This window comes from Strix uralensis, chromosome 18 (assembly GCF_047716275.1).
Source record: "Strix uralensis isolate ZFMK-TIS-50842 chromosome 18, bStrUra1, whole genome shotgun sequence".
NCBI lineage: Eukaryota > Metazoa > Chordata > Aves > Strigiformes > Strigidae > Strix > Strix uralensis.
The window spans coordinates 17,088,592-17,102,083 of NC_133989.1; the positions used below are offsets into that span (position 1 = coordinate 17,088,592).

The following is a 13,492-nucleotide window of genomic DNA, read 5'->3' on the forward strand; positions in this document are numbered from 1 at the left end:
CCTGACTACTTTGGTGTGGGAGGCACCACAGTTGGACTGACACTATTCAGCAAAACGGCTCAGCTTCAGTGACAGCACAGCTCCAAAGGCATCACAGATGGTCTTCCCAAAGCCTGCTTTGTGGAGACCAGACTCATCTACATGTGAACATCACAGCTGGACTGACAAGCCCTCATTTCGCTGCATTATTATTTTCTTTATTTTACTGAGGGGCATGTGAAGAATTTGAAGATTTAGAGAAATTCAGAAACAGACAAATTTTGGTAACAGAAGGCCATGCTCCACTAGACAACTGCAATTAGAAGTTTTACTGTAAAATGAGATTGAGGTATTTCTCCTCCACTATTCCTCTCCAGAGCCATTCCAGAGCTCATCTGGATTATTTGTTTTACAGCAGGTTTACAGCCATCTTTGCAACATTGGGCCTCGCAGCTTGACTAACTGTTCTCTCTGCAGCATCTCATTCTACACCTCCAGACTTCGCTCCCTCTGCTGCAAGGGCTTTGCCTGGCATCCTAAAATCAGCACCAACACTCATGCCTACACACTAAATACACTGTCCATTGTCCCATCACCTCAGAAGATGTTTTCAGAAAAAAACAAGGAGACTGCCCCCTCCCCTTAAACAAGTCTAGAAGGCAACAGTAATTTCACAGCCTGTATTTAATATTAATCACAAGTCATAAAGAGTCACCAGAGATGTGTCACATTACCTACAGCTAAAGGCCCCGTGGCTCAGCCTTAATGTATAATCACCAGCTCTGTGGGGCTGTCTCACATTAGTGGAATTTCTGCTGAACATCTCTAAGTTAAAGATTTCTTTACGGGCTTTGATAGAGACCTTTTGATTTGCTTTCGCTCCTCTTGGTAAAAGACAGAGTTGCTGGGCCCATGCAAATCTTCCAGATGTCCCACGGATCAAAACCGTGACAGAGGGGAAAGAGTCATCTGCAAAGCACATGTGTTAAGAAGAAAATAGTACATCATCATAAATTGCAAGCAGTTCACTGTGCAATAATTTAACCAGAAAGAAACACAGACATGATGACAGAGGTTTTGTTTTCAAGGTTAACTCCTCCCTGACCCTGAGCACAACTCCTAGTGAGACACAAGCAATCCTCCCCTCTGCACCAGGGAAGTACTAGTCTACTTTGTGGTCTGTCAAGTAGTTGCCAGTTCAGTTTCATCATTAAAAGTAACTTTCATTCAAATTCATGCAGATCACTGTTTCTCCCCAGATTATCTCCAGGAAATGAAATCAGATTGTCCAGCCACTGCCTGTTTAGGTGAGACATACGGAGACACAGTTTCCAGGATCCTTCCATGACTTTCTGTAAAGGTCCCACACAAATAGCAGCAGTAAGAACAGTGGAAGGACAAGAGATAATGGCCAAATTATGACAGGGGCAGACTTCACAACGTGGAAAATTTTTCACCACAAGGAATAAGGACACAGAGAAGCTGTCCTCATAGGTCTTCAAGAACAATGCCAGGTTGCATTGCCCTGGTCTGAATTCAGTATTGACCTTGTTAGGAGCAGGAGGTTAGACTGCAGATTCCTGAGATGCCTTTCAACTTGCACAGTGATGGTTTTAACGTTACAGGGATTTCAGTCTTCCTTCAAGACTTAAAAGCCCATCCATATTAGCCACTTTAGAAGAGGGATCATCATACCTTTACAGCTATTCTTTTTAATATTATTTATTCTTTTGTACACATAAACCACAACCTGACACCATCAGGTACCTAGCAGGTATATATTATATTATATATTCCTTCTCCACTATTTCATGGGAAGTAGAGTGTGACACAGCCACATAAGCACACATAGACAAACCAAACCAGCTCCCCACAGTCACCCACTTCAGTAACCTCCCTCAAAAGTGATCTGACAGACTTGTGCATTACTGCAATTAATCTTGTAATTCAAAGGAGATTTGTAAGCAAGTTATGCACAGCAAGAAAAGATAATCTAATTTGAGATTCAAATAGCTTTACAGGATTCCTCAGTAATGCATTTAGCAGAGGCAGAGGAACGATGAGAACTGCTCAGCCGTTCTAGTGTGCTCTAATCCATTCTAGTCAGGAACACACTTGCTCAAACACAGACTGTGGGTGGATGTGCCACAATGGCTCCCAGCATCACCACTTCTGCAAGATCTATTTAGTGATTCTCAATGAGTTTGAAGCACTCTGGACCACTCAACTTCTCTTAGTTCATGAAGTTCTGTGCAATTTCTGTTTTCAAGACTTGTATCCAGACTCCATCCTGTCCATATCTGTGACAGAGCAGCAGATCTAACACACATTGAGGTAGCATATAAGAGAATTTTCATCTGTTCTGTTAGGTCATACATGAAGACTTACAGGGGGATCAGTTAGTTCAAAGCATCATGTAATTTAATACCAGATTTTTTAAATATAAATTCTTGTTGGTCAAAGTATGAGGCTGAATGAGTTAGCTTCAGCTGTGAAAGCCAATACCCTGTGATAGTTCTCCCTTACAGTAGGTGTCATCGATAGAACAGGATGGTGCACAGCAAAGTTATAACAGCTCCTAAGCAGCTAAAACCATTTGAGCTGAAAGCAGCCACAGAAACATTGAGTAACAAAAGACCCAAAGCAAGCAAAAGAAACTGTGCAAGCATAAAGGTGTCACATCAACCATTTTTTGAATACTTATCCCTATCAAGGGACACACTATATCAAGTACAGGAATACTCTGTGTTTTCATTTTTTTATGACCAAGGATGTTTTCAAAATGTAACACTATTGCTTTTGTCCGTCAGCAATAATTGAAATGGCAGTCGGCTGCAAGTATCTGATTTAACTGGGTGAAAGAGACAACTGCATGAACAATTTAGATGGGCTTGCACATGTTTGACTATCTGTGGCATTAAAGTTACTCCCACCACTTCATCTCAGAACAACACTCTGCTCAATCACACACCCACAGAACAGGTAAGCTCCTGAAATCTAAGAGACACCTGATGAAGAGCCTTTGTTTTGCAGCTCCATACAGAGAGTTTTGACCAGAGGAAGAAGGAAATGGGAACTATGAACTTACTCTGTTCATTCCCTAGGGGCTGCTCCAACATCGCCAGGATGACACTATTATCCAAAACGAAGTAACGGAAGCTATGCTTGTTTATGGTCGGTAGACGAGAATATTTAATTAAAGTGGTTTCATTCACCAAGCTGCAAGGAGAAGCAGGGCCACTGGGAGAAGGAAATGCTCCAAGTAACTGCATAATACTGCAAGTGAGAAAAAAGTTAAATGATGACAGATTAAGAAGATGAACTGTTCCACCCAAGCACAGCCCTTCACTCATATTCTTCATTTCTATCTTGACATGGCACTTACCCTATCAGGGCAAGCCTGCCCTCTCCCATCAGCTTGTTTTAAAACAGAACCAGTAACTCCACAAAAACATGCATGAAAACCTACAAGGAAGGATACTCTACCTACAGAATGAGGTTTTTTTATAACCTAGGCTATAAAGATATTAAGATATGTCTTAAAGTGCAAAAACCTGTACCCTTCCACAGTTTTTTTAATGTTCATTTTTTTAAGATCATGGATGACTGGAGATAATAATCCATACCTTAGCCCTCTCATATCAACAAACAAGACAGACATGGTAGACGCACTAGTTATGATTGTCTTTTCTTTCTTCAAGTACAGGTTACATTAACTTAAAACCCTTTAAGAAAGGCCCAGCATCATGCAAGCATAGCTACCATAGATGGTAACCTTCCCTGGGAGAAAGCCTCTAGTTGTGGTCCAACAGTGCCTAACCTCCTTGGAGCCATGGTCACAGGAGGCTCCTGGAAGTACCACTTGAAATCATCTGAAGTTGTGCAGGATCTACCTAATACTATTAGAAACTGAAAATTTCTACGGCAGGAACCAATAATGAGAGCTGTCCAGTGCCAGACTGAAGATCATAACCAACTCAGGACTTTTAACACCACCACTCAGACCAAAAGTAAGTTTATTGAAGTCCTCCCCACACACTTTTCCACTTTACTCTGAGAACAGATAGTTTCATCTCTCTAAATGAAAAGAAGCAGTTTTAGGTAACAAATGTTTGTCTACAAGTTCCAGTGCGCAGTTGTTTTGACCTTGGAAATTACACAGATGTTTTTACTAACAGAAAAGTTTATAAAATCTTATTGTGAAGCAGAGCACAAAAAGAAAGCAGCTATTGCCTTTTGTAAAACATATTTATCCTAGCCATCCTCAATCCGCCCTGTCTAGCATCATGCTGCTCATCCAGTAAAACAGTGGTTTTCAGCTTCTCTGGAATAAATCTCAATTTTCCTCTCCGTGCTTCCCCTCCAACCCACACACTAACTGTTACTGCATTTCCAGCAGAACCTCTCAAATATATTAAGCGAGCCCAACGTGGTGGGCAGACTGAAATCCCACCCTGCACCAGCTTACACCTGCTGCACGTGTCATTCCCCGTTGCGTTACACATGAGATAGTGTCTATCAGTTTCCCAATCAGTGTGGGGAATGTGTATCTTGTCAGGCTGAGGATAAGGAGAAGGGGGAATGGAAAGACAGGGTCAGCAAGTGGGAGATAGAGGGAACTGCTATCTGTGGAGAGGACTGGCCAAGAACAGAACACCAGGGGCTACAGGAGGACTTGAGTTTTCCTCCCCAAGGAAGAGAACAGGCAGGAGGGGAGGACAGCAACCACTGGGATCTTTTTTCTGTTGAACACCTATAATGGGAGGGGGAAGACAGCTAAGGCAGAGCACAGGACAACCCTGCCCAAAGGGCAAAACAGAAGGAGCTCCTGGCTGGCTTTTGAAATGTTCTTGCTACATCACACAGATCTCACCAGCTGGGAACTCCCAATTAACACACTCTCAGACAAGGCAATGCTAAACAGTAAACATGCTCTGACAAATTACATACCACGTTAAAGTAGCTTCAGCAGCATCCTTCACTCTCATGGATGCGGGGTTTGGCTCCTTATCTCCTTTGTACTTGACCTCTTGTTCACTGTTTTTGGATTTACTTCCTGAAATGCCCAGCTCCACAATCTCCAGTACCTCTTTTAAACAATCCTAAAACACAAGAGGAACCACCTTAAAGCAGAAGCACTCCATTAAATGTTTCCAAGACTTCAGTGAAACAGTGATATACCATCAATTAAAATACAGCACTGCTGCTAATATGAGCTCAGAAATAAAGGCAGAAGATTATTATAACAGTGTTGGAATAAGATCACATTTGCTATAGGAATGATACTTTCTCCATCTATAGATGTCTACTTATGTTTGTATTCTAATGGTAGAAAGTGGTCTGAATGAACAAATAAACAGAATATATTCAATTACATATGTACCAAATTACCAAGAGGACTACTAAGAGTGCAATTGAAAAATGTATTTAAAGAGGTAATAAATGCATTTCTGAGACTGCAGAACTTTTAGTTAAGTTATACGCACATTAAGTACAAACTCATCTAGAAGACTGCAAGAAAACCTTTTCTGAGTCTTTCAATTGCCAACAGCTTTCATAAGTAAAATATATCATGGTATCTAATTCATCAAGACAACAGTAACAATATACTACAAGTACACAGCAAAGCTTCAACAAATCTACTACAGTAGAGACCAATGCTCAGTAGAACTCCAGGTATGACTCACAAATGTTGCTCATTACAAAATCATCTGCTGCAGATATTTGCATTGCTACAACAAAGGTTCAAACGTCATGGCTTGAGCTATAGAATAACAAGGAAAGCGATCTCAAATAAGTAACTGGATAAAATCTGAACACAAGTAAGCAGTCAGTTTTTACCACCCAAGACCAGGCAGGGTTCTAGGTCTTGGCTGGTGTCCTTCCTTATAATCACAATTGATGTAGACAAAAAAAAAAGAGACTAAGATTAAAGCTTTCTGACAGAGCAAAGTTAACCAGTGTCAAGATGCAGAGACTGGCCATGAAGAAATACAGGAGGATTTTACAGTGTTGGTTAGTAAAATAACAGGTGAAATTCAAAGCAAATATAAGGTGAGGCACCTGGAAAATTGCAATTCTAATACTTGCAAATGCCATGAAAGTTCCCATCTTGACTACCATGACTCAGGAATGAGCTACTAAGTGTCCAGTATATACTGCACACAGTCTGTAACACTATCTTGATACATAGTGATAACTAAAATTAAAAAAGAACCCAGTGAAAGGAAATTAAATGAAAGAGAAGTGATTGTCACCCTGTGCTCAGCACTGGTGAGGCCACACCTCGAGTACTGTGTTCAGTTTTGGGCCTCTCACTACAAGAACGACATTAAGGTGCTGGAGCTTGTCCAAAGAAGAGCAACAAAGCTGGTGAAGGTTTAGAGTACGTGTCTTATGAGGAGCAGCTGAGGGGACTGGGGGGATTGGTCTGGAGAAGAGGAGGCTGAGGGGAGACCTCATCACTCTCTACAACTCCCTGAAAGGAGGGTGTTGGTCTCTTCTCCCAAGTAAGAAGTGATGGGACAAGAGGAAATGGCCTCAAGTTGTGCCAGGGGAGGTTTAAATTGAATATTAGGAAAAGTTTCTTGATGGAAAGGGTTGTCAAGCCTTGGAACAGGCTGCCCAGGGAAGTGGTTGAGTCACCATCCCTGGAGGTATTCAGCAGACCTGTAGACTGTGGTGCTGAAGGACATGGCAGCGTCAGGTTTACAGTTGGATTTGATGATCTTAAAGGTCTTCTCCAACCTAAATGATTCTAAGATTCTATGAAATAAAGAATTACACAACTGAATATACCCATGCTGTGCCACCTCCAGGGAAACCATCTTGTCCTAGTTACCTAGTACCATGCCAGTAGCCTAAAGTGCATGCAGGAAACATCTTTAAAGTCCTGCTTGTGGGTTTTCAATTTTCATTAAAAAAATATATATGCTATAGAATATATAAACAAAAATATATATGAAATATATGTTCTATACCGAACTCTGTTAAAATATTACATAACACATACTAATACAGATTTTATATACAAATATAGTAAGATCACCAAGCTGTCTCTGCAGGGAGACTATCAATGAAAATATGCAAATTTTTTAATTACTTTTTCATAAACCCCAGGACAGAAGGCTGTTGAAAACATTCATCTTTCACTTCCTGCTCCTTCCAAGCTTCCCAAGCAAATTCCATCTTGGATTGAGCTATGCCTTGCTCAGTTTCTAGAACACAGTTTTCTTGGTGAAACAAATTCTGATTATCAAAATATTAGCATCAAATGAATTCCAGTAAGTCTAGAAGATGCTTTAGTCAGGTGAGAGCTGAGAAATGTTAAGAGATATGGCTTTCAGTGGAGTTTATCTGCAGCAGGTAGCTATGCAATATCTATACACCATTAATTCCCATATTTCTCTTTTCAGTTTCTGCTTTTTCAGGCTTTCATTTCTTCTCTCTTTTTCCAGTTTCACAAAGCAAGAGGAACGATCAAGACATTCTTAGAAGTATGAAAGATAATTTTAAAGCCAAAAAACATTCTTACTGAATCAAGAGCAGAAATCAAAATTCAAAACTATTTTGCACAGAAGCTAGTTTTGAAATTCCTAGTATACTGTTGAAAACTAAGAAAACCACATTATTTTAAAGTAGCAAGAACAGGTGGGGCACAAAAGGCATTACAAGTGGGAGTGCTCAAAATATATAGATCAGAGACTCTTACCTTCTCATCCAGCATATCAGGGTGCTCAGTGAGCCAGACACAGAGGCACTGGAAAGCCGCAACTATCATGGAGTGAAGGTCCCGGGAGTGGAGCGGGGCTGGGCGGCTGCACTGGTACACTATGTAGCTGCACACTGAGCTAATAGCTCTCTTCCGATCAGAAGAATCCACCGCCACTTTCACCTGGGTAAAGCAAGCAGGAGAGGATGAAAATTCCTCCACAAAAATCTTTCAGAGAAGAAATAGTTTTTAAAAGCCTTTTTAAATGCAGTTTTAAGAAACAGGAATAAATGGTTGAGCTCTTGTATGATTACAGCTTAAAAGCTGTAGGTAAAAGTATTTAACAGCATTTCAGGATATTGAAACTTAAAGGAAAGAAATGCTGCACTGAGGTGCCCCCACATTGTATGGCTTGGTTTCCAAGAGCAAGAGTGGTACCAATATGATTTGATAAGAAACTAATTGCAAGATGAATAAATTAGTATTTGAAACTTATTTTCAGCAAATACCTCTCTCCTTCAGCTACAGCAACCCACTCTGTACCTCAGAGCCCACTCCCTGCTAAGTCTCCCTTCCACAGGGCTTCTGCTCACGTAACTTTCCCCGAAGTGTATTTTGCCAGCACAGTAAGTTTCACCAGTGAAAAAGGGACAGAAAACCCATCCTCAGGCAAGCAGATTGGCAAAACAACCCGTAACCCCTCCCCCAAAGCTTACTGCAAAAACCCCTCCGCTTCTCTCCCAACTCAGGGCTCCAGGGAACAAGGCTCTGGACCAGAGGGTTAGTGAAGAGCCTTGTACACTGACACATGAGGATCTACATTATAGAACTAAAGAACGCAATTTCTCTTTTCTGTTCTTTCCAACCTGTGACTTGGCACAGGAACAGTCAGTTAAAGCTGGAGTTTTCTACTCTGTAGCATTTGACCATGCCAAATAAAGCTTTACTCATTGAAGTGCACCCTTATCCAAGCAGGAAGGTGGATGGTCTTACTGGTGACACCACCAGAGCCAGGCAGCTGTACTCCACAAAGGGAGAGGTGACAATTCAGAGACCTAGGATGAAGACGGCATTTCCTGCAGAAGCATAGTATCTACAGCAAATAGAGCCCTCAAGATGAGCTCATGAAAAGCAGGTTGGTGAACCAGCACTTTTGCAGGAAACAGGATTTTTTAATTTCCCAAGTCCCATGAATAACCTAGTGCTGAACAGACACAAGACAGGGCAGTCTCTAACCTGAGAAGGTCTTTGGGAATTGTTACATCCAACGGCACAAGCAGAACCACTCCTCCACTCTGCAGTTCTGCAGTAAGAGGTAATTTCTTTCTACCCTCTTTGTTACAAAGGGAAAAGATATCCAAGATACCCCAGAGGAAGAATTACTTCAGTTGCAGGAGAATTACACAAAGATTAAGATATTAAATATTAACCTGGGTAGGCATTTGAAAAGATAACATATTTTCATATTTCCATCTCATTGCAAGGCAAGCAAAAAAACCAACTGGCTTAACCACACAAGCTGCAGGAACCCCTGGTTCTGTATGATGTTCTGTAAGACCCAATAACCATACATTAATTCACTGCAGAACACTTTCAAATGCATCCTTCAGCTCATGCTCCTGCAGTAATAAAATCAGCACCCAGTCCAACACGGCTCAGTGCTGACTCCACACTCTAAAAAAAAATGCCTGAGACACGTATTTCAAAGAGATCTGTCAAGTTCCTGGGGGAATGTGACAGGAGATGCTGAATTGTCCCACCAGGTCATTGCGGCTGCTGTAAACCCACTGAACTTTTGCTTAACAAGTATCATGAAGTCCAGCTTGGGGACAAGAGCCCTCAAGCAGAAAAGGGCATTCTACTTCTCAACAAAAAAGCCCCTCCAGCTAGTGCCTTTAGTTCAGTTATTTGCTGCTGAATCGAGGAACTGTGTGCAGATAAAGCTCTGACGAAAGTGACACCTTCACATCAGAAATACGCTATCATCTTCTAAGCTCAGAAAACTATTTCCAAGATGAGATGGAAGAGGAAAAGCAAGTACAACCTTTCAAAAAGGGCAATTGAGTTGTTTAATACCCTGGCATATTTGCAATCTACCAAGTGACAGCAACAAAACCTCTTGTTTCTAAGTCTGGTTACGCAGAGAACAGACAGACCAGCCACCCAACCAAGCAAAGCCATGATAAATGGTTCACAGTGGGGTTGAAAACTAATGCTGCAAGCCCCTACCACTTGCCACTGCACGCTCAGTGGCAAGTTTTTCCTCAACTGTGCAGCCTAATATGGCAGATGCATACCCTGTAGTGTAAAAAACCAAAACCAGACACACACGGGAATCCATGAGAAAGGTTAGGAGCCATCCAGCTAGCTCAACAAAAACGGCCAGAATCGTGCAGTAGAGCCACGTGTATCTCAACGAGCCACCCTGAGCTTCACTGTCAGCCAACAGGCATTTACAGGGCACACATCATTCGAGCCACAGAGCATTTACATTAGGAGAGTACAAAAGGAGTACTGTTTTTTTTTTTTTTCCTTGTGTCCAAACAGAACATTTGCTGACAAACTCAGACACAGACATCTGTTTGGTGGCATGACATTCACCTAAACAGGACTATAACCGCTCTTTGGGAGGAGGCCAGAGCACACACAACTTCACCTCTCACCTTTGCCAGTCCAGACAGAAGCTCCAGTGCAGCCAGAGAGATACTCATGTCCTGCCTCCACTGTGAGTTGAGTCTCTGGGTTACCAGGTGAATACTGCGTATAAGTAGTCCGGCAGCTGTATCTGTATTAAGAGCTAGGATATAACCCCAATACCACATACCAAAGGGAGGGAAAATAACTAAGCATTAGTGACAAGCAAAGCACAGGCACAAGCCAAAGCAGCCACAATACACACATAAAATTACAAACAACCCAGAACCTAAAAATCGGTTTGGTCACTTTTGCACACGTTATCTCCCTTGTATTCACCACCAGACATTATACAAATACATTCAGACTAGCTTATCTCAATTTTTTTAAGAGACATTTTGGATAATCCCAGCACTCTGCTGCATTTCAGCAGCAGAACAGCTAGCTTCAGATTTTGCTGTTGTTGGCTGTTGTACTTAAATTGCTGTGACGTCTTGTAGTCACAGAAAAATTTAGGCATTAGTAATGTATATTAGACATTAGTACTTGTATATTTAGGCATCAGTAACAAACTAATATAGTGCATGTAACTTCAGGTATCTATGCCAGAAGTTACCCATTCTTTCTATACCTAGTGTTACTTAAAATTGTACTAGTTAGAGAAATGTAGATAATGAAAGAATCAGTCCTAAAGGAGAAAAAAAAAATATTTCTAGACCTTTAATTTCCCTGAACCTCTATCTCAAAATTAAAAATAGAAAATGTTTTCCATATAGTTGCTCTCATTTCAAAATATTAGGAACATAAATACTATACACACTGGTTAAAACTCAAGCAGGCAAATTAATTTCAGAGACAAAACCTGCTAAATGACTAGTTAAAGAGACATGAGAACTATGACAGCTAAGGTATATCCTTCCCAAAACTTAAATCATCATATTTAACACTCAGGGGCTAACTACAATGTTACACTAGTAGCAGATTAAAGGGTTTGCTACAGTCAAACAGTAAAAATAGACCATTGTATTTTCAATTTTCTCTTGTTTGAAGCATCCAGCAGAAACACAGAAATTCTTTTCATAAATTTTTTACAACCTTACCTTCTGTGCATAGGAAATTTTAAAAATCCAAGAAAATGAATATATTACACAATTATCTTTTGAGTTATGACATGGTTTAAACATTCAATAAGTCAAATATTTGAAAGATTTTTTTTAAACCTAGAAATTGATATTATTACAAGCATTTTCCAGTGAAAACCCATACAAATTAAACACCCAATTCAAATGGTGTGCTGAAAACTAGCACTTTAATAATTTCAAACAAACAAATCCTGTAGGAAAAGCACCAAAATGTTTATATGAATCCCTAGAATATACTAAAGTCTTTCCTGCTAATCTCCCTCCTCTCCTTAAGTTATAGAACTAGAGAAAAAAAAATTTTTTTGGTTGGCAAGAGAAAGAGTTGTCAGCCTAAACTACAACATAAAGGTGATCTGTTCTCATATTTACTTGGTCAACATCAGTTAAACCAATGAAGACCAAAGGAGCAAATGAAATTCCAGGATCTTGACATTCAGCCAGCTTACCGAACAGGATTTAGAAGAACATGGATTTTATTACAAAGACTCAAAAATGCACAGTACAAGACATAGCAAACTGAAGTTAATCACTAAATTCTTTTGTTATGACAAATGACACATCACAAGCATTCTGCTTACTCGCTCTATATAAACAGGAATCCTTCAAATGCTCTTTAAATATAGTTTAAGAAAAGGTGCTGCAAAAGTCAGGTAAGCATTTGGAATGCTACCAAAATGAATCAAGCAATTGATTTACGCTTGGTGTACTTTTACCCCATTGTTGTTCATGAAAACAAAGTGTCCTGAAGACATAAGGTAAAGCAAAGCAGTTTGCACACACCTTTTTTATAAGTTTTTACATTCTTATTTTTAAAATGTTAACAGAGTCCTTTAGTAGGATTAAAGAGCAACCACCAACAGGGCACATATCAGCACAAACTGGCAATAAACAAAGGGGCTATCCACCCTGGGTTCAAAACACCCATGTGCATTAATGTATTAGCCAGAACTAGGAACAGAAAAAAACCCAAAAAACATCATCCTGGCATATGACAGTTTTTTCAAAAGAGCTATCCTTACCATAATCCCTCAGAAGGGCTTGTGCTGGTCTCTCACTATCTGGTGTTGTGGGCTCCATACTGCCACCACTCGCAGTGCTAATGCCACTGTTAGTACGACTGTGGCTTTTGAAGAGGTTATTTTCACCACCGTTCTGCAAATTGAAAGTCAGTTTTGAGCCATGAGAAGATTTTTCTGAGTAGAGTTCCCCGCACCAGAGGATGCTCTCACATACAACGGAGAAAAAAGAAAGATGATCAAACCTCAAGATGCTAACTGAGCACCTTGTAACAGCAGATAAAATGAGTAATGCATTCTTTCTGAAGTGGTAACTTCATAAGCAAAAAATACTTACCGTTTCCATCTGACAGCCAATGGCTTCTAAGAGTGCTGAATCTTGAACAATATTTAACATTGCACCTGAAGAATCAGATACAAGAAGGTAACTAAAGACTACAGTAGAAAATTCACTGCTAAAATTACAAAGAAGCACTGAAGGTCTAACATACAGGATTGCCATCCTGTTTTATAATAACTCTAGAGTTTTATAAAACACAGGATTTGCTTCAGGCTTAGCCATTTGAAACTGATGAGAGCTGAGACAGAGAGTGCCTTCAGCTAGTTTAAAAATGCTTTGAACACAGATTTTTCAAATTCCTCAGTTCAGAAGGACATTGGTTTCACAGAAGGGCTGGAATCATTCTTTGTCTCCCCATCAGATTGTGCTCATCTAAAAACTCAGGTTACATTTAAGGATATCTAGTGATTCTGTGAATAAAATAACAGTATTTGTTAGATAATTGAAAGAGCTAAAATGAACTGCATAGCTGGCAGCCAAAGCCACCTCAAAGATTACACAGTGCTGGCCTTGGCCATGTTCTTGCCTAGCACAAAGAGGCCCCCTTCCCCAGTTTGGCCATTACAAGCCAAAAGGCAGCTGGTGACTGGAAAACAAAAACATGTTTTCAAGTCTTAATGAACTACCAGTACACACAGCAACCTGCTGGAAGATAAAGCAAGTAACATCT

The 13,492-nt window shown here is 40.4% G+C and overlaps 1 protein-coding gene across 6 annotated transcripts in view; it reads right to left on the reverse strand.

Moving 5' to 3' along the window:
- The window catches only part of RALGAPB (Ral GTPase activating protein non-catalytic subunit beta), a 67,086-nt gene that overhangs the window by 19,739 nt on the left and 33,855 nt on the right, over positions 1-13,492 (reverse strand). For 4 of the 6 annotated variants that reach the window (XM_074887826.1, XM_074887828.1, XM_074887824.1 and 1 more), the window contains 7 exons: positions 12,820-12,884; positions 12,486-12,618; positions 10,354-10,487; positions 7,691-7,873; positions 4,930-5,081; positions 3,068-3,255; positions 842-948 (listed from right to left, as the gene is read on the reverse strand). In XM_074887826.1, coding sequence (XP_074743927.1) covers positions 842-948; positions 3,068-3,255; positions 4,930-5,081; positions 7,691-7,873; positions 10,354-10,487; positions 12,486-12,618; positions 12,820-12,884 — 962 coding nt within the window. The remainder of the gene's footprint in view (positions 1-841; positions 949-3,067; positions 3,256-4,929; positions 5,082-7,690; positions 7,874-10,353; positions 10,488-12,485; positions 12,619-12,819; positions 12,885-13,492) is intronic. The other 2 variants (XM_074887827.1, XM_074887825.1) reach the window with 1 other exon arrangement.